Source organism: Microcaecilia unicolor, chromosome 4 (genome assembly GCF_901765095.1).
Source record: "Microcaecilia unicolor chromosome 4, aMicUni1.1, whole genome shotgun sequence".
NCBI lineage: Eukaryota > Metazoa > Chordata > Amphibia > Gymnophiona > Siphonopidae > Microcaecilia > Microcaecilia unicolor.
Window position 1 is genome coordinate 68373367 of NC_044034.1, and position 15391 is coordinate 68388757.

At 40.3% G+C, this 15391-nt stretch overlaps 1 protein-coding gene across 2 annotated transcripts in view; it reads right to left on the reverse strand.

The window, feature by feature from the left end:
• Positions 1 to 11574: 11574 nt before the first annotated feature.
• MTMR6 (myotubularin related protein 6) overlaps positions 11575 to 15391 on the reverse strand; it is a 113579-nt gene continuing 109762 nt past the window's right edge. For both annotated transcript variants that reach the window (XM_030200318.1, XM_030200319.1), the window contains exon 14: positions 11575 to 12516. In XM_030200318.1, the coding sequence (XP_030056178.1) occupies positions 12247 to 12516 (270 nt within the window). In that variant the 3' untranslated portion in view covers positions 11575 to 12246. The remainder of the gene's footprint in view (positions 12517 to 15391) is intronic.

The following is a 15391-nucleotide window of genomic DNA, read 5'->3' on the forward strand; positions in this document are numbered from 1 at the left end:
AAAAGATCACAAGTATAGAGAAATCTAGAAGATTACCCCATGTGTATGGGAGAATATATATATATATATATATATATATATATATATATATATATATATATATATATATATATATATATACTAGGCGTTACGCCCATAAAACGGGCACGTATTAGTGCAGACCAATTTGATGGGGCCCCGCCCCACCCTAGCTCCACCCACTGAGCTCCTTCTGAGCTCCAGGGCCGGCCACCCCTCCCTCCGAGCTCCAGGGCCATCCCCTCCCTCTCCCCCCCTCTCTCCCAGCTCCAAGGCCCCCCTCCCTCCCTCCCTCCCCCCTGTCTCCCAGCTGCAAGGCCCCCCTCCCTCCCCCTCTCTCTCAGCTCCATCCCTCTCCCAGCTCCAAGGCCCCCTCCCTCCCTCCCCGGCCCCCTCCTTCTGAGGCCCCCCTCCCTCTGAGCTCCAGTCCCCCTCCCTCTGTATTGTAAACGTCATCTTACCTCGTCGGGTTACAGCAGCAGGCAGCAGCAGTGAAACGCATGCGAGCTGTGCACTTCAGGAGTCTTCCTTTCTCTCTGCTCTGGTCCCGCCCTCATTTCCTGTTTCCGGGAGGGCGGGACCACAGCTGAGGGAAGGGAGGGCTCCTGAAATGCCGAGCAGCTCGCAGCTTGCACGCTTTTCACTGCCGCCGCCTGACGCCATAACCCCGATGACGTAATTTTGATGACATTACAAATCTAAGGGAGGTGGAGTGGAACTCGACGGGTGGTCGGGGCGGAGTCACTCCGCCTCTAGACTGTTGCTCTTTCAACGTTCGGACTCTACTGCGCATTTGCAGGTGAGTCGGTCACGTCTCATTTATATGTTTTATATATATATATATATATATATATATATATATATATATATATATATATATATATATTGGGACTGTAGTTCAATGCGGGATAAAAAGTCCATCTTCTTGCATCTCTCATCCCATTGATGTGGCCTACAAGGGTTGAAGCCTGCAGTACCATTGCTGCATTTATTTTTTTGGGGAGTAGGTCAGAAGCAGAGGATCGGCAGGAAACAGGCAGTGGGAGGGGGCAGTTTTTTCTCTTTTAAAAAGTTGGCAATGCTGAAAGGGAGGGGGATGGAGAGAAATTAAGCCCTTCCAAAAACACCCAGAGAAGAGATATACTCAAATTGCAAAAAAACAATATGTGAAATGAACAACGTAATTGGGAATAAATGTCAGACAGTCACAAAGTGGATCACTGTAAGTCCAGACATATGTTCCAAACTGTATGACAAATATTTGTTGAAGATCAGCATTATTATGGAGCCGTGTTTCACCTTCAAGCTGTGTCAGGTAAAGTGACTCTTTGAAGACAATTTCAAAATTAGCATTCACATGCATCAACCAGACAAGAAGGTCCTTTTAAATCTCTCACTTGCTTAACTTTCTTCAGCACGTATATCTAGAAGCCCTATCATCATATGCAAAATGGCAATGGCATCTGACCCAACATAAGCCCCTATGGGGCTACAGAATTTAACTTAAATATCAAAGTCTTTCAAAATCCCCTGCCTCCCACCCACTTTTAAACTATAGAGAACAGCGAGGGATATTTGAGTTAAATTCTGTAGTCCCATAGGGTTTAAATGAAGAACTTCAATGGTACTCATTAATTTGAACTGATTGGATGTTTTTGATTCTCTGCCTTTATATTGCTTATGTCAGAAACCATCGCCATTTTGCATGTGATGAAAGGGCTTCTTGATGTATATGCCAAAGAAAGCTAAGTGAGTGATTTAAAAGGACCTTCTTGTCTGGTTGATGTATGTGTGCAGAATATGAATGCTGACTTTGAAATTGTCTTCACAGAGTTGCTTTACCTGACGCAGCTTGGAGGTGAAACATGGCACTATGTCAGACTGATTCGCTTTGAAGAAGTTTAAGCCCATTCTTGATATATTTATTTTATTTATTTATTGCATTTGTATCCCACATTTTCCCACCTATTTTTCAGGCTCAATGTGGCTTACATAGTACCGTAACGGCGTTCACCAATTCCGGTATAGACAGTTACACAGTGATATTGTGGTAGAATAAGGTTCATGTGGAACAAACATATAAGGAATCAAATAGGGGGAGAGTTTCATTAAATCTTAGCTAAAAGGCCACATCTGAAAGATAAGTGAATACTTTTCTGAATTGAATTGAGATTCATTATAAATGCCAGTTATATTTTTCAGAAAACAGGAAAAAGATATAATATTCAAATGAAGATAATACTTAAATATTTAAATATTCTTGAGAAAAAGTGATTAAAATATATAGGCCAATGAGTAACTTTTGATGGCAAATGATCACATCAGTACAGTGAAGATTGAAAAACATTGACTATAATTTTGATGTTCCTTAAAAATGCAATTATTGTGAGTAGTAGAGACCATTTTTTAGAGGACATACTGATAGCGTACAAAAAAAAAAAAAAGACATAAAAATTTAAATGATATACTTTCTCCCTCAGCATTACCATGGAGGTCTGTTAAAGGCAGAAACTCTAGTGAAAGGCCATTATCCATGTGGACACTGCTCCATTTGCAATGTCAATTAAAAAACATGTTTTAAACACACAGTATAAGAGAGACCTTTGAGCTAAAACACTTCTCAGATTGTCAGACAGAGGAGGTTATTATATGCAGCCATTTGCCTGTGTAAATTTTAATATAGGGAAGACAAAAAGACAGTTGAGTAAGAGGTTGATTGAGCACAAGAATGCTATAAAAAGAAAGGCGATGGGAAAACCACAGATGGAACACCATTTTGAAGAATCATCAGTTTTCTGATTATCACTTTTTGGCTTTATACGCACCATCTCTCTCATGGAGAGGGGATGACGTTGATAGGAGGCTGTTACAAGGGGAGCAGAAATTGATTTTTAGATTTAATACTGTTGCACAAAATGGTCTCAATTAGAAGGCAGGTTTCAGACTTTTTCTCTGAATTTATTTTGTATAATGGGATTTCACTGAACCACGTCCAGTGTATCCTTTGTTTAATAGGATAGATATTAGTGCTCATTTTCAAAGCTTTGAAAACAAGCCTCATTATGTACAATCACTGTACATGGTATAGATGTAAAGGTGAATAATGTGCATTTTTATGTTGTATTCATGTTTTTACAGATGGATATGTGTTTACTTATCTGTTTACAAACTTTTTATCATTTTTTATTTAATTTTCAAATATGCTTATAGAACTTTATGATTTACTTTGTTCATGTTTTTATACTGCATTTATCTTATTTAGGATCTGTGTTTAATAATTTAATTTAAAGTGCCATTACTATTTTTAGTTCACTTTTAGGGACACACTGGAGTTGGTAGCACTGTTTTTTTGTTTTTGCTGATTTGTGTAATATTTTAAAAAGTTCTACTATTTTGCTGCCTTTTTAGATTTGTTTTTGCTTCTTTACTGTTTTCTGAAGTGTCTTCATTGGTTCTGATTGACATTGTTGTTCCAAGGTGTTCGATATCATTGGAACACTTAATGGTGCCTTGGAATGCATGGTGGAACGGATAGCATTATAGCTATTATAGGGGCCCTTTTACTAAGCCGCATATGTGGGCCTAACGTGCGTCAAAATGGAGTAATCGCCTGACTACCGTGTTGCTCTTGTGGTAATTTCATTTTTGGTGAGCATTCGATACATGCGTCTGAAAAATATTTTTTATTTTTGGGCGTGCGTAATGGACGTGCGCCAAGTGGCATTTGACACGCATAGGTCATTACCACCCAGATTCTTTACTGCTAGGTCAATGGCTGGTAGTAAGGTCTCAGACCCAAAATGGCCGCATGACAATTTTCATTCTGCTACATGTCTATTTTCACACAAAAAAGAGCCATTTTTTTGTAGGTGCGCTGAAAAATAATTCTACGCGCGCCCAAAACATGCGTCTACACTATCGCAGGCCATTTTTCAGCACACCTTAGTAAAAGGACCCCATGAGGTCTAAAACAAAAATCAGCAGCAAAAAAGCTCTATTCTATAAGCTGCACGTAAAGTTAGGTGTGGTTTACAGAATAGCGCTTACACCTGGGAGTTGTGCCTAACTTTAGGTACAGCCACTTGCACCAACTGAAACGTGGTGCAAATGTATACACTTATCCCTCACATTCTACAACAATGTATGTAAATACTAGGAACATTCCCATTCCGCACATAACCCTCTCATTTTTGCACTTCTTTTTTTGCTCACGCCTACATTTATGCACATAAGGGTCCTTTTGCAAAAGCACGCTAGTGTTTTTAGCATGCGTTAAAAATAAACATGCACTAAATGCTAGAGACACCCATATATTCCTATGGGTGTCTAAAGTGTTTAGCATGTGCTAAAAACACTACCGTTCCTTTGTAAATGACCCCCCCCCCCCCACCAATAGGTTCCAATTAAATCTAATTAGTGCCAATAATTGCTTCTTAAAAAGCCAATTACTGGCACTAATAGGCTCATTATTCAATTAAATTGTATGCACAAATTGAGTACACCCAAATTTGCAGCGCAATTTTTGGCCACTTTTATAGAATTGGGGTGAGGGCGAATATGAATTTTACATGTTTTTAAAATAGTTTCATCATCTCTTTAAAAACAGTGCTCCAAGGTGATGTGGAGGCGTATTTTCAAAACATTTAGACTTTCAAAGTTCCACAGTAACCTATGTAACTTTATAAGTCTAACCCCCCTGTTTACAAAGCCGACACAGCCCATTCAAAGTTAATGGGCTGTGTCAGAATTACCGCGCGGCTTTGTAAACAGGGGGGTAAGTGCTTTGAAAATGAGTCCCATGTGCACATGAGATTTAAAACAAACACAATTAAGTTTTGAATATGTATGTATAAGGATATTTTGTTTCAATAAAAAGGTTTAGATTTTATAACCTGTAATCCTGACAAGGAGTATAAATGTATCCCAGAATCCACAGCACACATTCATGTTGGATTGTTTTGCCTGGAGAAACCCATATACGTCTGAGTACAAGTACCTTTTCAATTTTATTCAACACTTAGGGCCCCTTTTACTAAGCCGTGTAGGCGCCTACATGCACCAAACGCACGCCAAATTAGAGTTACTGCCCGGTAACTGCATGGCCCTTGCAGTAATTTCAATTTTGGCGTGCGTCTGCTACGTGCATCTGAAAAATAATTTGTATTTTCTGGTGCGCGTAACGGATGCACGCTAAGTGGCATTTGACGCATGAAGATCATTACTGCCCAGATTCTTTACTGCTAGGTCTATGGCTGGCAGAAAGGTCTCAAACCCAAAATGGATGCGTGGCAATTTTGATTTTGCCGCATGTCCATTAAAAAAAAAAAAAAAAGAGGGTTTTTTTTACAGGCACGCTAAAAAATGGATTGGCGCGCGCCCAAAACCCATGCCTACACTAACGCAAGCCATTTTTCAGCACGCCTTTGTAAAAGGACCCCTTAGTCTAAAACAACTTTGCAATAACATTTTTTTATATGTTTGTGGACAGAACCTTCACTAGACGAAAATGCTGCTCATTTGGCTCCTTCTAGGTAGTTGTCAATGATTTCCCTTTCTAAAAACCTTTTCCAACATTTGCATTGTGTATCAGTATATATTAAAGTTTTAAATGTTGATTTTTATTATTTGAGAGACTATGCAATATACTACTAAGAAGGTGTGGCAAAACGGGGGACTTTCTTGCCTGTGATCTGTAATGTTGTTTTTTTTCCCTCTTCAGTGCACTTCTCTTGTTTGGCCAGCAGGTGGTGTCTGACCTCTGTCTTATAGCTGTAGCAAAATGTTTACTTCTTAGCTTACCTTCCCCTGAGGAAAGCTCCTGAGTGAAAGTAAACCTGCACTGCTATTGGCCAAATACCCTCAGTGCTAATGCTCTGGGCCCTGAAGTGCAAAATCCAGCCAGATTGTGCTGGAATCCCCCAGTCTCACAGTGGGAGTGTGGAGAGTGGAGATCTCTGCACAGAAACCCTGTTGAAATCCTGTGAACAGTTATTTTTCCTGAACTCCCCAGGTACTACTTAGGTAGTAAGAAAATGCTTAGTTAGTTTTAATGTTGATTCCTGTTATTTTTTTACCTGCTATCGTTTGCTGTTTACACCTTTTCACGATAATAAACCTATTAATTTATTAGCTCTGTTCTGGACTGGCTTAGAATCCTGGTAGTTGGTGTTCTTGGTCTGTGGGTGTTTTCTAGGAACTGTGGGACCCTTGGGATTGTGGCCCCAGTTTCCTTAGAAACCTCCAGGGAATTAACCTGTGGGTGGGAGACTCATCCAGAGGCAAGCAGAACCCAGTGCTGTAGGTGGAGGGTGCCAGTGTAAGAGCATGAGCAGAGGTACAGGCAGGCCCGAATAGTGCTGGGTTGAACCCTTTAGGTGGCCGCAGGGTTAACCCCAGGTGGGTGCTAGGTGTTTCGTGACAGAAGGATTCTACCAGTCAAATTATATAATCTGATTAAATATTGTATAATATGTTAGAATCTATTTTATTTTCGTACACCACCAACTCATACAGCCCCAGCATTTTATTTTTGACATTAATTATGCACTCTGATATTACAGTGCTGCAGTCTTCTGAGGTTAGTACATAAGTACATAAGTAGTGCCATACTGGGAAAGACCAAAGGTCCATCTAGCCCAGCATCCTGTCACCGACAGTGGCCAATCCAGGTCAAGGGCACCTGGCACGCTCCCCAAACGTAAAAACATTCCAGACAAGTTATACCTGAAAATGCGGAATTTTTCCAAGTCCATTTAATAGCGGTCTATGGACTTGTCCTTTAGGAATCTATCTAACCCCTTTTTAAACTCCGTCAAGCTAACCGCCCATACCACGTTCTCCGGCAACGAATTCCAGAGTCTAATTACACGTTGGGTGAAGAAACATTTTCTCCGATTCGTTTTAAATTTACCACACTGTAGCTTCAACTCATGCCCTCTAGTCCTAGTATTTTTGGATAGCGTGAACAGTCGCTTCACATCCACCCGATCCATTCCACTCATTATTTTATACACTTCTATCATTCTTTGATTTTTCATCAGCATTTGATTTCAAGGATCATAACATTCTATTTAGGAGGCTGATACTTCAATGCAGTGCCGGCCCTACCACTAAGCAGATTAGATGTCTGTCGAGGGTGACAAATCTGGAAGCAGCAGTGCTCAACACAATAAAGCAGCATGGGACCTTGAGCAGATACATGCATTCAAGGCCTGCCATGTACCTCCCCCCTCCAAACAGAAAGGGCACATGCATCTGCCCAAGGCCCCATGATAGCCAATCAGATTTGTTCCAAAATGGCCCATGTAAGAAAGGAAAAGGAGAGGAAAAGGAAAGAAAGGGAAGAGGGTTGGATACTGGGGGTAGAGAACAGGAGATACTGGAAAATGGGGTAGAGAATGAGGAACGGAAAGGACAATGTTGGACACCAAGGGGATAGGGTCTGCAGTATGAGAATGTGTTGAGGGTGTAAAGTAAAATCAACGAAAGTCTGGCAGCTGTGTGTTATACCCGGCTGCTGAAAAATCAGAAGTTGCTACTGGGTATTTGGAAGGCAATGCCGGTACATCTCAAATATAACTAAATAACTCCCAATAGAACGTGAGGAATTTGGGAGTTTATTTAGATTTATAATCGAGCCTTCAGCCAAACACTGTCAAGAGTTTTTTTTGGCATGCATTTTACCAACTTAGATTGGTTCAGAAGCTGGCCACAATTATCTGTGCTCTAACTACTCTACCTTGGGTTGCCCAAGAAGGTTATAAAGGGTTTGCAGATGGTTCATAGGTATTAAGTCCAACACTCCATTTTCTATGTCCAAGGTCCAGAGCTTTGGAACAAGCTGCCGCAACACCTTAGATCTTTCATCTTCTCTCCATCAACTCAGAACAGACCTTAAGACCTTCCTTTTCACTGATGCCTATGGCTAATGCTGCTCTCATTTTTCACTTCACATCTCCCCCTTGCTATATGTGTTCCTCTTCGTTTTCCTATCAATATTGTAGTTCCACCCTCCTTCTCCTCCTGGTCCGTCATCATACTTTTTCCACTCTCTTTTCCCTCTTTTAGAATGTAAGCCACTCAATGTTTGATGGACAGGGTAGAAACCCTGAATAAACTTAGAAACTTATGGGGTGCTAAATTGTATATCCACCCTTTTGGAGAAGCTGCATTGATTGCCCAATATTGGAAAAGCCCAATTTCATTTGTTCTACTCAATTTATAAAGTGCCACATAAGCTGGGCAAAAATTATTTATAGAACAGATTATGTTCCAGTATTCCAACAAGGCTCTCGAGATCTCAGAAGGAAGCATTACTGAAGGTTCCTCCCATAAAGCAGATAAGTATATGATGACATAGACTCAAACGTCAAGTTCTGCAGTTTTGAAATCAGAGTTGACGTTTTAAATACAGGACTATTTCAGCCACTGATTGGGGGAAGAGGCTTTTTATTTTGCTTGGCAAATTTTAATATTTTGTTTCGTTTTTATTAATTAGTATTGTTCTTATTTGATTTTTTTTTTTTTATAATGTTATGTTATAGCTTGCTTAGGATGCTGACAAGTAAATTTTAAATATACATTGTTCTGCTTACTGTTTGAGGAAGAGAATCAACTAGATTCTTTAGACTGCATGGCCAATAGCAACACAGCCCAGAAGTTAAACATCATAGTAGTCCATTTCAGTGATAGTGGCCACAGCAACAAGCATTACCAAGAAATACCTGTATGCACCATTACATATCCTTAGTGACTGAACAAAATTGGAATAGTGGGTAAAGTGCTAATTTGGTTTAGCGGCTTTCTGAAAGTTAGATCCTACAAAGTTAGGCAAGGGGATGAACTTTTTGAGAGTAATCCCAGTGGCGTTCCACAGGGATCTCTTCTCTCTCCTACACTGTTTAATATCTTCCTACATACACTAGGCTTGGAATTGTCTCAAAATGGCTTTATTAGTTATAGCTATGCAGATGCTATATCAGTCCTAATACCAGTCTATTCTTCTCTACAACAGGTTTCACTGTTGGTTAATAATTGCTTAGAGCTTATTAGTTCCTGGATGATGAGATACAAACTTAAGCTTAACGCCTTCCAGTTAATTTGGTCTGGCCTCTACTGATCCTGTATTACAAATGACCATCAGTTCCCATCCTTAACTTTTTCTTCTCTCCCATTCAGCCAATGCAGTTTGTCTCCAAGGGCTGCAGATCCCTTGAAAACCTAATGTATACTCATTCTATCATCGGCCAGTAGGTATCAACATTGTGAGTGATTGCTGCAATGCCCTTTCTATCAGTTGCAAGATTTAGTGCGCTTGGACTGTCAGCTGATGCCCCCTGATTAGCTGCTACTACTAATGTTCTAGTTGAACTTTAATAACTAATGGTTACTCACATAAAAACATTCCTTTTGTGGCTTTTTAACTGACATCCTTTTGGAGAAGTTATATAAATGAAATGAATCATCTATTATCGCTTACAGTTAAAAGCCCCAATCTCTGGAAACTGAATTCCAGTTATAATTTAGTGAACAGCGGATGACAAAACACAGAATGAAGAGATCAACATCTGGCTAATCAAGCCCATTCAATACCCGCATTCAAAGAGCTCAAACTAAAATACACCTGCTAACTGTAACATACTAATTATCTTCCTGCCCATTTCTATATTTTCAGACTTACTATGCACATTGTGGAATGTTCAAAGATTTATGATTTCAAAAAGTACTTAGAACATTATTTCCTTTTGCAAAAGAAAAAAAAAGACAAAACAGGTAAGCTTGAGAAAAAATTACTATTTAATTCAATGTAAAATGATATATGTAAAGCGATGTACAGTACACAAATTCTCAAATATTTAGAAACAAGTAGCACTCCCCAACCAGGTGGGGCATTGAATGTTTACCATTTCCATGTATTTGTATGCATGTTAGTAGCTGTCTGAGCACTGAGGAGGCGCAGACAGGATTGATCAAATGGAAAGTAAATGTTGACAATCATGGTGCAACAGCAAGAATATAAACAGAAGCAAATGGACTGGCCAGTTCCACAACACTGTAAACAAAATGTTAAGTCATTTTCTAAATCTTGAAAAAGCATATCAGAAAAAAAACAGTAAACGTTCAAAGTAACACAAGGTATTATTAATGTGATTTTTTTTTAAATGACATTTGAATGGTAGGATTCTTCTTCCGAAGAGTATATTTTCCCCCTTCCCATTATACCAATTCTTCAACATGTAAAACCCCAAAACAAGGTACTTCCAATAAAAGAGAAGGAGGAACTGTGCTACCAATGGTGTCAGCAATAGCCAAAGGACAAGACACAAAAGCATCACACAGTGGCACACAAAACAAATGTCATTATGGTCCCTTTTGGCAGTAACTGAACAAAGCCACAGCGAACAAGAGTTAGTGTATGGTATGCTTCTAGAATTCTTTCTGGCAGGGAAGGGGTGGGTTATTTAAATAATAAAAGAAAATGCCAGTTCAAGATTCTAGGTGTCATGCTTTTCATTCTGGTTAAACGATGTCCTTCAGGCTAGACCATAATTTTCAGACACCAGCGGACTAGAATCAGCCCACAATAAATGTCTGTCCTTGGTGGAAAAATTCATGTGGTGCAGCAGTAGTGAATCAACATACTTCTCAATTCCCATAATAGGGGGGGGATATGCAAATATTCTTTATCTTTTAACAGAACAAAATGAATGTTGCCTGTGTGGTGTCACTTCTTCAAAAGAAGCCCAGTTCATAATCCATGCTCTGATTTTGCACTGGTAAGTGGGGGCTTTACCTGGCAGGATGCTGAAATGTCTCCCTATAACATTTTGGTCATGCAATCACGGTCATATGTATAGTCTGGGTCGGAAAAACAAGAAATCAACATTTAAAGAAACTTCACATAAGTAGGGACTATCTTTTCACACCTTACATTTTAGAAACCCACTTCTCCCAATCCGAGGATTAAGAAGCTAAGGAAAACTGCTAAGTGCAGCAGCAGAAAGCATGAGCACAATGTATAATCCATGGACGTGGCTTTCAAAAGATGACGATATTACACAGTGTTTCAACATGATTCTATTCAATTTTCAACTCAAACCCAATCGAAAATAAGGTCATATAACTCCCCCCCCCCCCCCAACAAGGCCCAGTTTCCTAAGAACATTCTGTCATTTTGTATTTCTTACTGGTAGAAGTTGGTGAATATGATTCATTTTACATCTTTTTGATTGCTGTTTTATTGAAGATGAGGAGGGGGAGGGGTTTAAGGCCTGCAAATACTGATGTTACACTATTCTTTTCAAGTTATATGTTACATTTGGAACCAATTAAATCTAAGAGATAAGTAAATGTTCTGGGACTAGAATATGCTGATTTGATATTAGCATTGGTTTGGTTTTCAACTAGCTGCATCACTCCAAGTTTCATTATCTGATGAATAGCAATCAAATGCCTAACCCATAGGCTAAATAAAACTGTGATGCCCAAAAACTTTTGGATCCTGCCAGATGACAAAGTTAATCGGCTGTATTAAGCATTATCCCATAAGTGTATGCCTTTTTTTTTTTTGCTAGGGTTTATACGGTCAGTCTAATAATTCTGAAGCTTTGGACAGCCAACATTGTATTTAAACTCTTTATGTCTTTCCAATTTAATGGTGTATTTTTCTTTAAATAAAATAATACCTATCATAATCAGCAGTGAGTATTAAGTTGTAAGGTTGAAAATGCCCAGGGAACAGTAAACACAAACACATGTTATTTAGCACTTAAATGTCCAAAATTAGCACAATAAAAGCTTAAATAGTATATATCTGTCCATCCACTCTTTAAGATGCCAGAACAATAGTTAAACCACTTTCTATGTCAAGCTTCTTGCCTCACCAGTAAAATAAGTGTGAGAGCCCAATCAGATTTGGTTTCCATGACTAAGAGACCCTAAAGTGATATTAACTTTCAAGTTCATTTAGTGCAAATTGTAGGTAATTAAATAAAAAAGAAAATGCCCCTACTTATTCCTAAAGCTACCCAACTCCTTTGCTGCTGTTGTAAACTCATTTACAAGAATTCTTACATGATAAGCAAACATCCTCTGACAATTACCATGTTGTTCTACTCCAACTAGGTTAGCTTACCATCAAATAGAACTAGTATTGGTCATGCAGCAATAGGCAATAGTCTTTTTACACCACAGTGGGATTGTACAGAGGCACACTGCTTTTCCTTCAGACTAGCATGTCATCCTGGCCACCCCATACTCTAAGCTGACAACAGCAGGTTCAGCTTTTGAAAACTCCTCTGTGTATTCCAAGTAGCGATTGTCTGCTGTGTTGCTGCCCTCTATAGTTCTAATGCCATCATGTACTGACAGGAGGGTTGACTCCTTCTTGAGGCACTGTGAAGTCCTAAGCATCGGTGGCACGGAATGGATGGGATGCAGGGCTTCCTTTGTGAAATCAAAGCCAGCATCTGCTTGGTCATGTTTATGTTTCCTTAGTTTCTGTAATGAAATTAAACATATGAATGATTTTCCCGCATTCATCAATACATCCAAAGTCAACTAGCAGCAAATTGAATTCCAGACATGTACATTTTTTTTCAAGCCATATAACAGTCATACCAGGAAGCTATTAGATAATTAGTAAATCAATATAAAACAGTCAAATAATACTTTTAAAAATTTTAACTTGTGTTTTTGCTGTAGCAGTTCAAGGCAAGTTATGTTTGGGTGTATTTCAAAAGTGACCACCAGAATATATCTTGTGTACTATATTTTACATATAAAATGATAAATAGAGGTTTACAGCAATGATTGATTTTCAGAATTACACAAATGTGTTCAAAAGACCAACCTCAAATTATTCATGCCACAAAAATTAAAAAAACACAAACACGATCAGCACCGAGGAATTACATAAAGCTAGAGTACAGCTTTTAGATCTGGAACTTCAGAGTATTAAGGAACAGATGCAGCGGACACAACAGGAATATTATGAGTTTAGTAATAAGGCAGGTAAAATACTAGCTTATAAACTAAAGCAGTTTAAGAATCGAAATATGATTAGTAGGGTGATATCAGATGATGGGCAGGTCTGGGAACAAAAAGCAGACATTAGGAGAATATTTGCCGCATACTACCAGAAAATTTATCAGCCAGAAGAGAGGGTGGATGAGGACGCTATTCAAACTTATTTGAATGACGTAGAAATGCCTTGTTTGAGGGGGACGGAACAAGAGATGCCATCGGCACCGATAGATCTGGAGGAAGTGACTGCGGCCATCAGGGGCTTGCCTACTGGGAAGGCTCCGGGTGCAGACGGATACAGCAACAGGTTCTATAAATGTTTTAATTCCATTTTGGCCCCTATTTTGGTCTGGGTGTTTAATGACATTCGGACCGCCTCGGGGATTCCATGTTCCTGGCGATTAGCAGAGGTAGTCTTAATACTCAAACCACATAAGGACCCGCAGAGCTGCCGCTCATATCGGTCCATATCTCTGCTAGGGACTGATTATAAGATCTTAACCACAATACTGGCTACCCGGTTGCAAAAAGTGTTACCGCGTCTGATCCATGAGGACCAGTCCGGATTTATTGCAATGAGGCAGACATTTGACAATACCAGACGGGCACAGTATATCTTAGATAGAATCAAACAGGCAGGCTGCCCGGCAGTCTTTGTGTCACTGGATGCTGAGAAGGCATTTGATAGAGTGCTGTGGCCCTTTCTGTTTGCACTGCTGCGGAAAGTAGGAATTAGTGGGCAGTATTTCTGCTGGGTCACGGCGCTCTACCAACAACCGCTGTGTCAGCTTCGGCTCAATGGCACGGTCACTGACCCCTTTCCATTACTTAGGGGAACTAGGCAGGGCTGTGCCTTATCTCCTCTTCTGTTTGCACTCGCTATGGAACCGTTGGCAATTCTGATTCGGACAGACCCCGCGATACAGGGTATCTGCATAGGGGCACATGAAACTAAACTTATGCTGTATGCAGATGACGTCTTGCTTACTCTGTCGCATCCTGAGAGCTCATTGCAGGCGGTGATGCAGGTAGTGCAGAACTATGGACAGGTAGCAGGCCTAAAGATTAACATTCAAAAATCTGTGATCATGCCCATACAATGCCCTGTTGAGATGCAAGACTTACTACAATCTTCTTTCCCTTTTCAGTGGTCCGCTAAATCTATTCGATAACTAGGGGTTAATTTGACACCAGACACAGGGGATCTGTTTCGGGAAAATTTTCTGCCAAAGATGAGAGAGCTTTTTCAGGAATTGGACAGATGGGGAGGGTTAAATATGTCATGGATGGGCAGAATTGCTGCGGTAAAGATGACACTGCTGCCTAAATTACTATACCTATTCATGGCAGTGCCGGTCCCCATACCGCATACATTCTTTCGTACACTTAATAAGAAAATGTTCGCTTTCATCTGGCGTAAACGACCTCCACGAGTGGCTCGCTCTATCTTATTTCAACTTAGGAGGGATGGGGGTATGGGAGTACCCAACTTTGGCCTATATTACAAGGCTGCCTTATTTCAAATGCTCTCTAATGTACAGAAGGGCCCGACTAAACTATGGACCTTTGCAGCACAGTGGGGTTTGAAGGGAGTGCCAATTTGGGCGGTGGGATGGCTACCTTTACCGCTACTGAGAAGCCTGGTATTGGACTTGAAAGGTCAGATGAGGGTAGTATTGGGGGAGTGGATAAAATGTAGAGCAGCCTGGTTTCCAGGGCGTAACTATCATTTAACCACCCCTATCATCTATGCAACCGATTTCCCGCCTGGCCGTGCAGAAAGAATTTATGGGCAATGGTTGGCGTCCTCCCTACGGCTTCTTGGGCAAGTCTGGGAGGACGGGAAGTACCACTCCTTTAACACCCTAAAAGAAGAATTTGGCTTGGGGGATAGGGATAAGTTTTTTTATTTGCGAATTAGAGATTTCATTCAGAAAAAAGCGAGGGAGGACCTGTCGCTAGAGCCCACGGAGCTTGAACTAGCTATAAGATCAGGAGAAGGGCGTGGGGGGATATCACGTATTTATAGAGCCTTGTTATATAAGACCCAACCCTTGTCCAAATGTATTAAAAAATGGGAGGCTTTGTTGGGTAGATCATATGAGAAGGGGGACTGGAAAAGAATATTCAAACGCTTATTGACATTTTCTGTGGCTACTCCCTTGCTGGAAAATGGTCATAAAATGCTGTATCAGTGGTACCTAACCCCTAGCCGGCTGGCTCGTATATTTAAAAATGGGTCAGCAGCCTGTTGGCAAAACTGTGGGGCAACAGGCACCTTCTGGCATGTGTGGTGGGACTGCCCACTGATTCAGCAGTTCTGGATGGATCTACAGCATAAACTGCACAG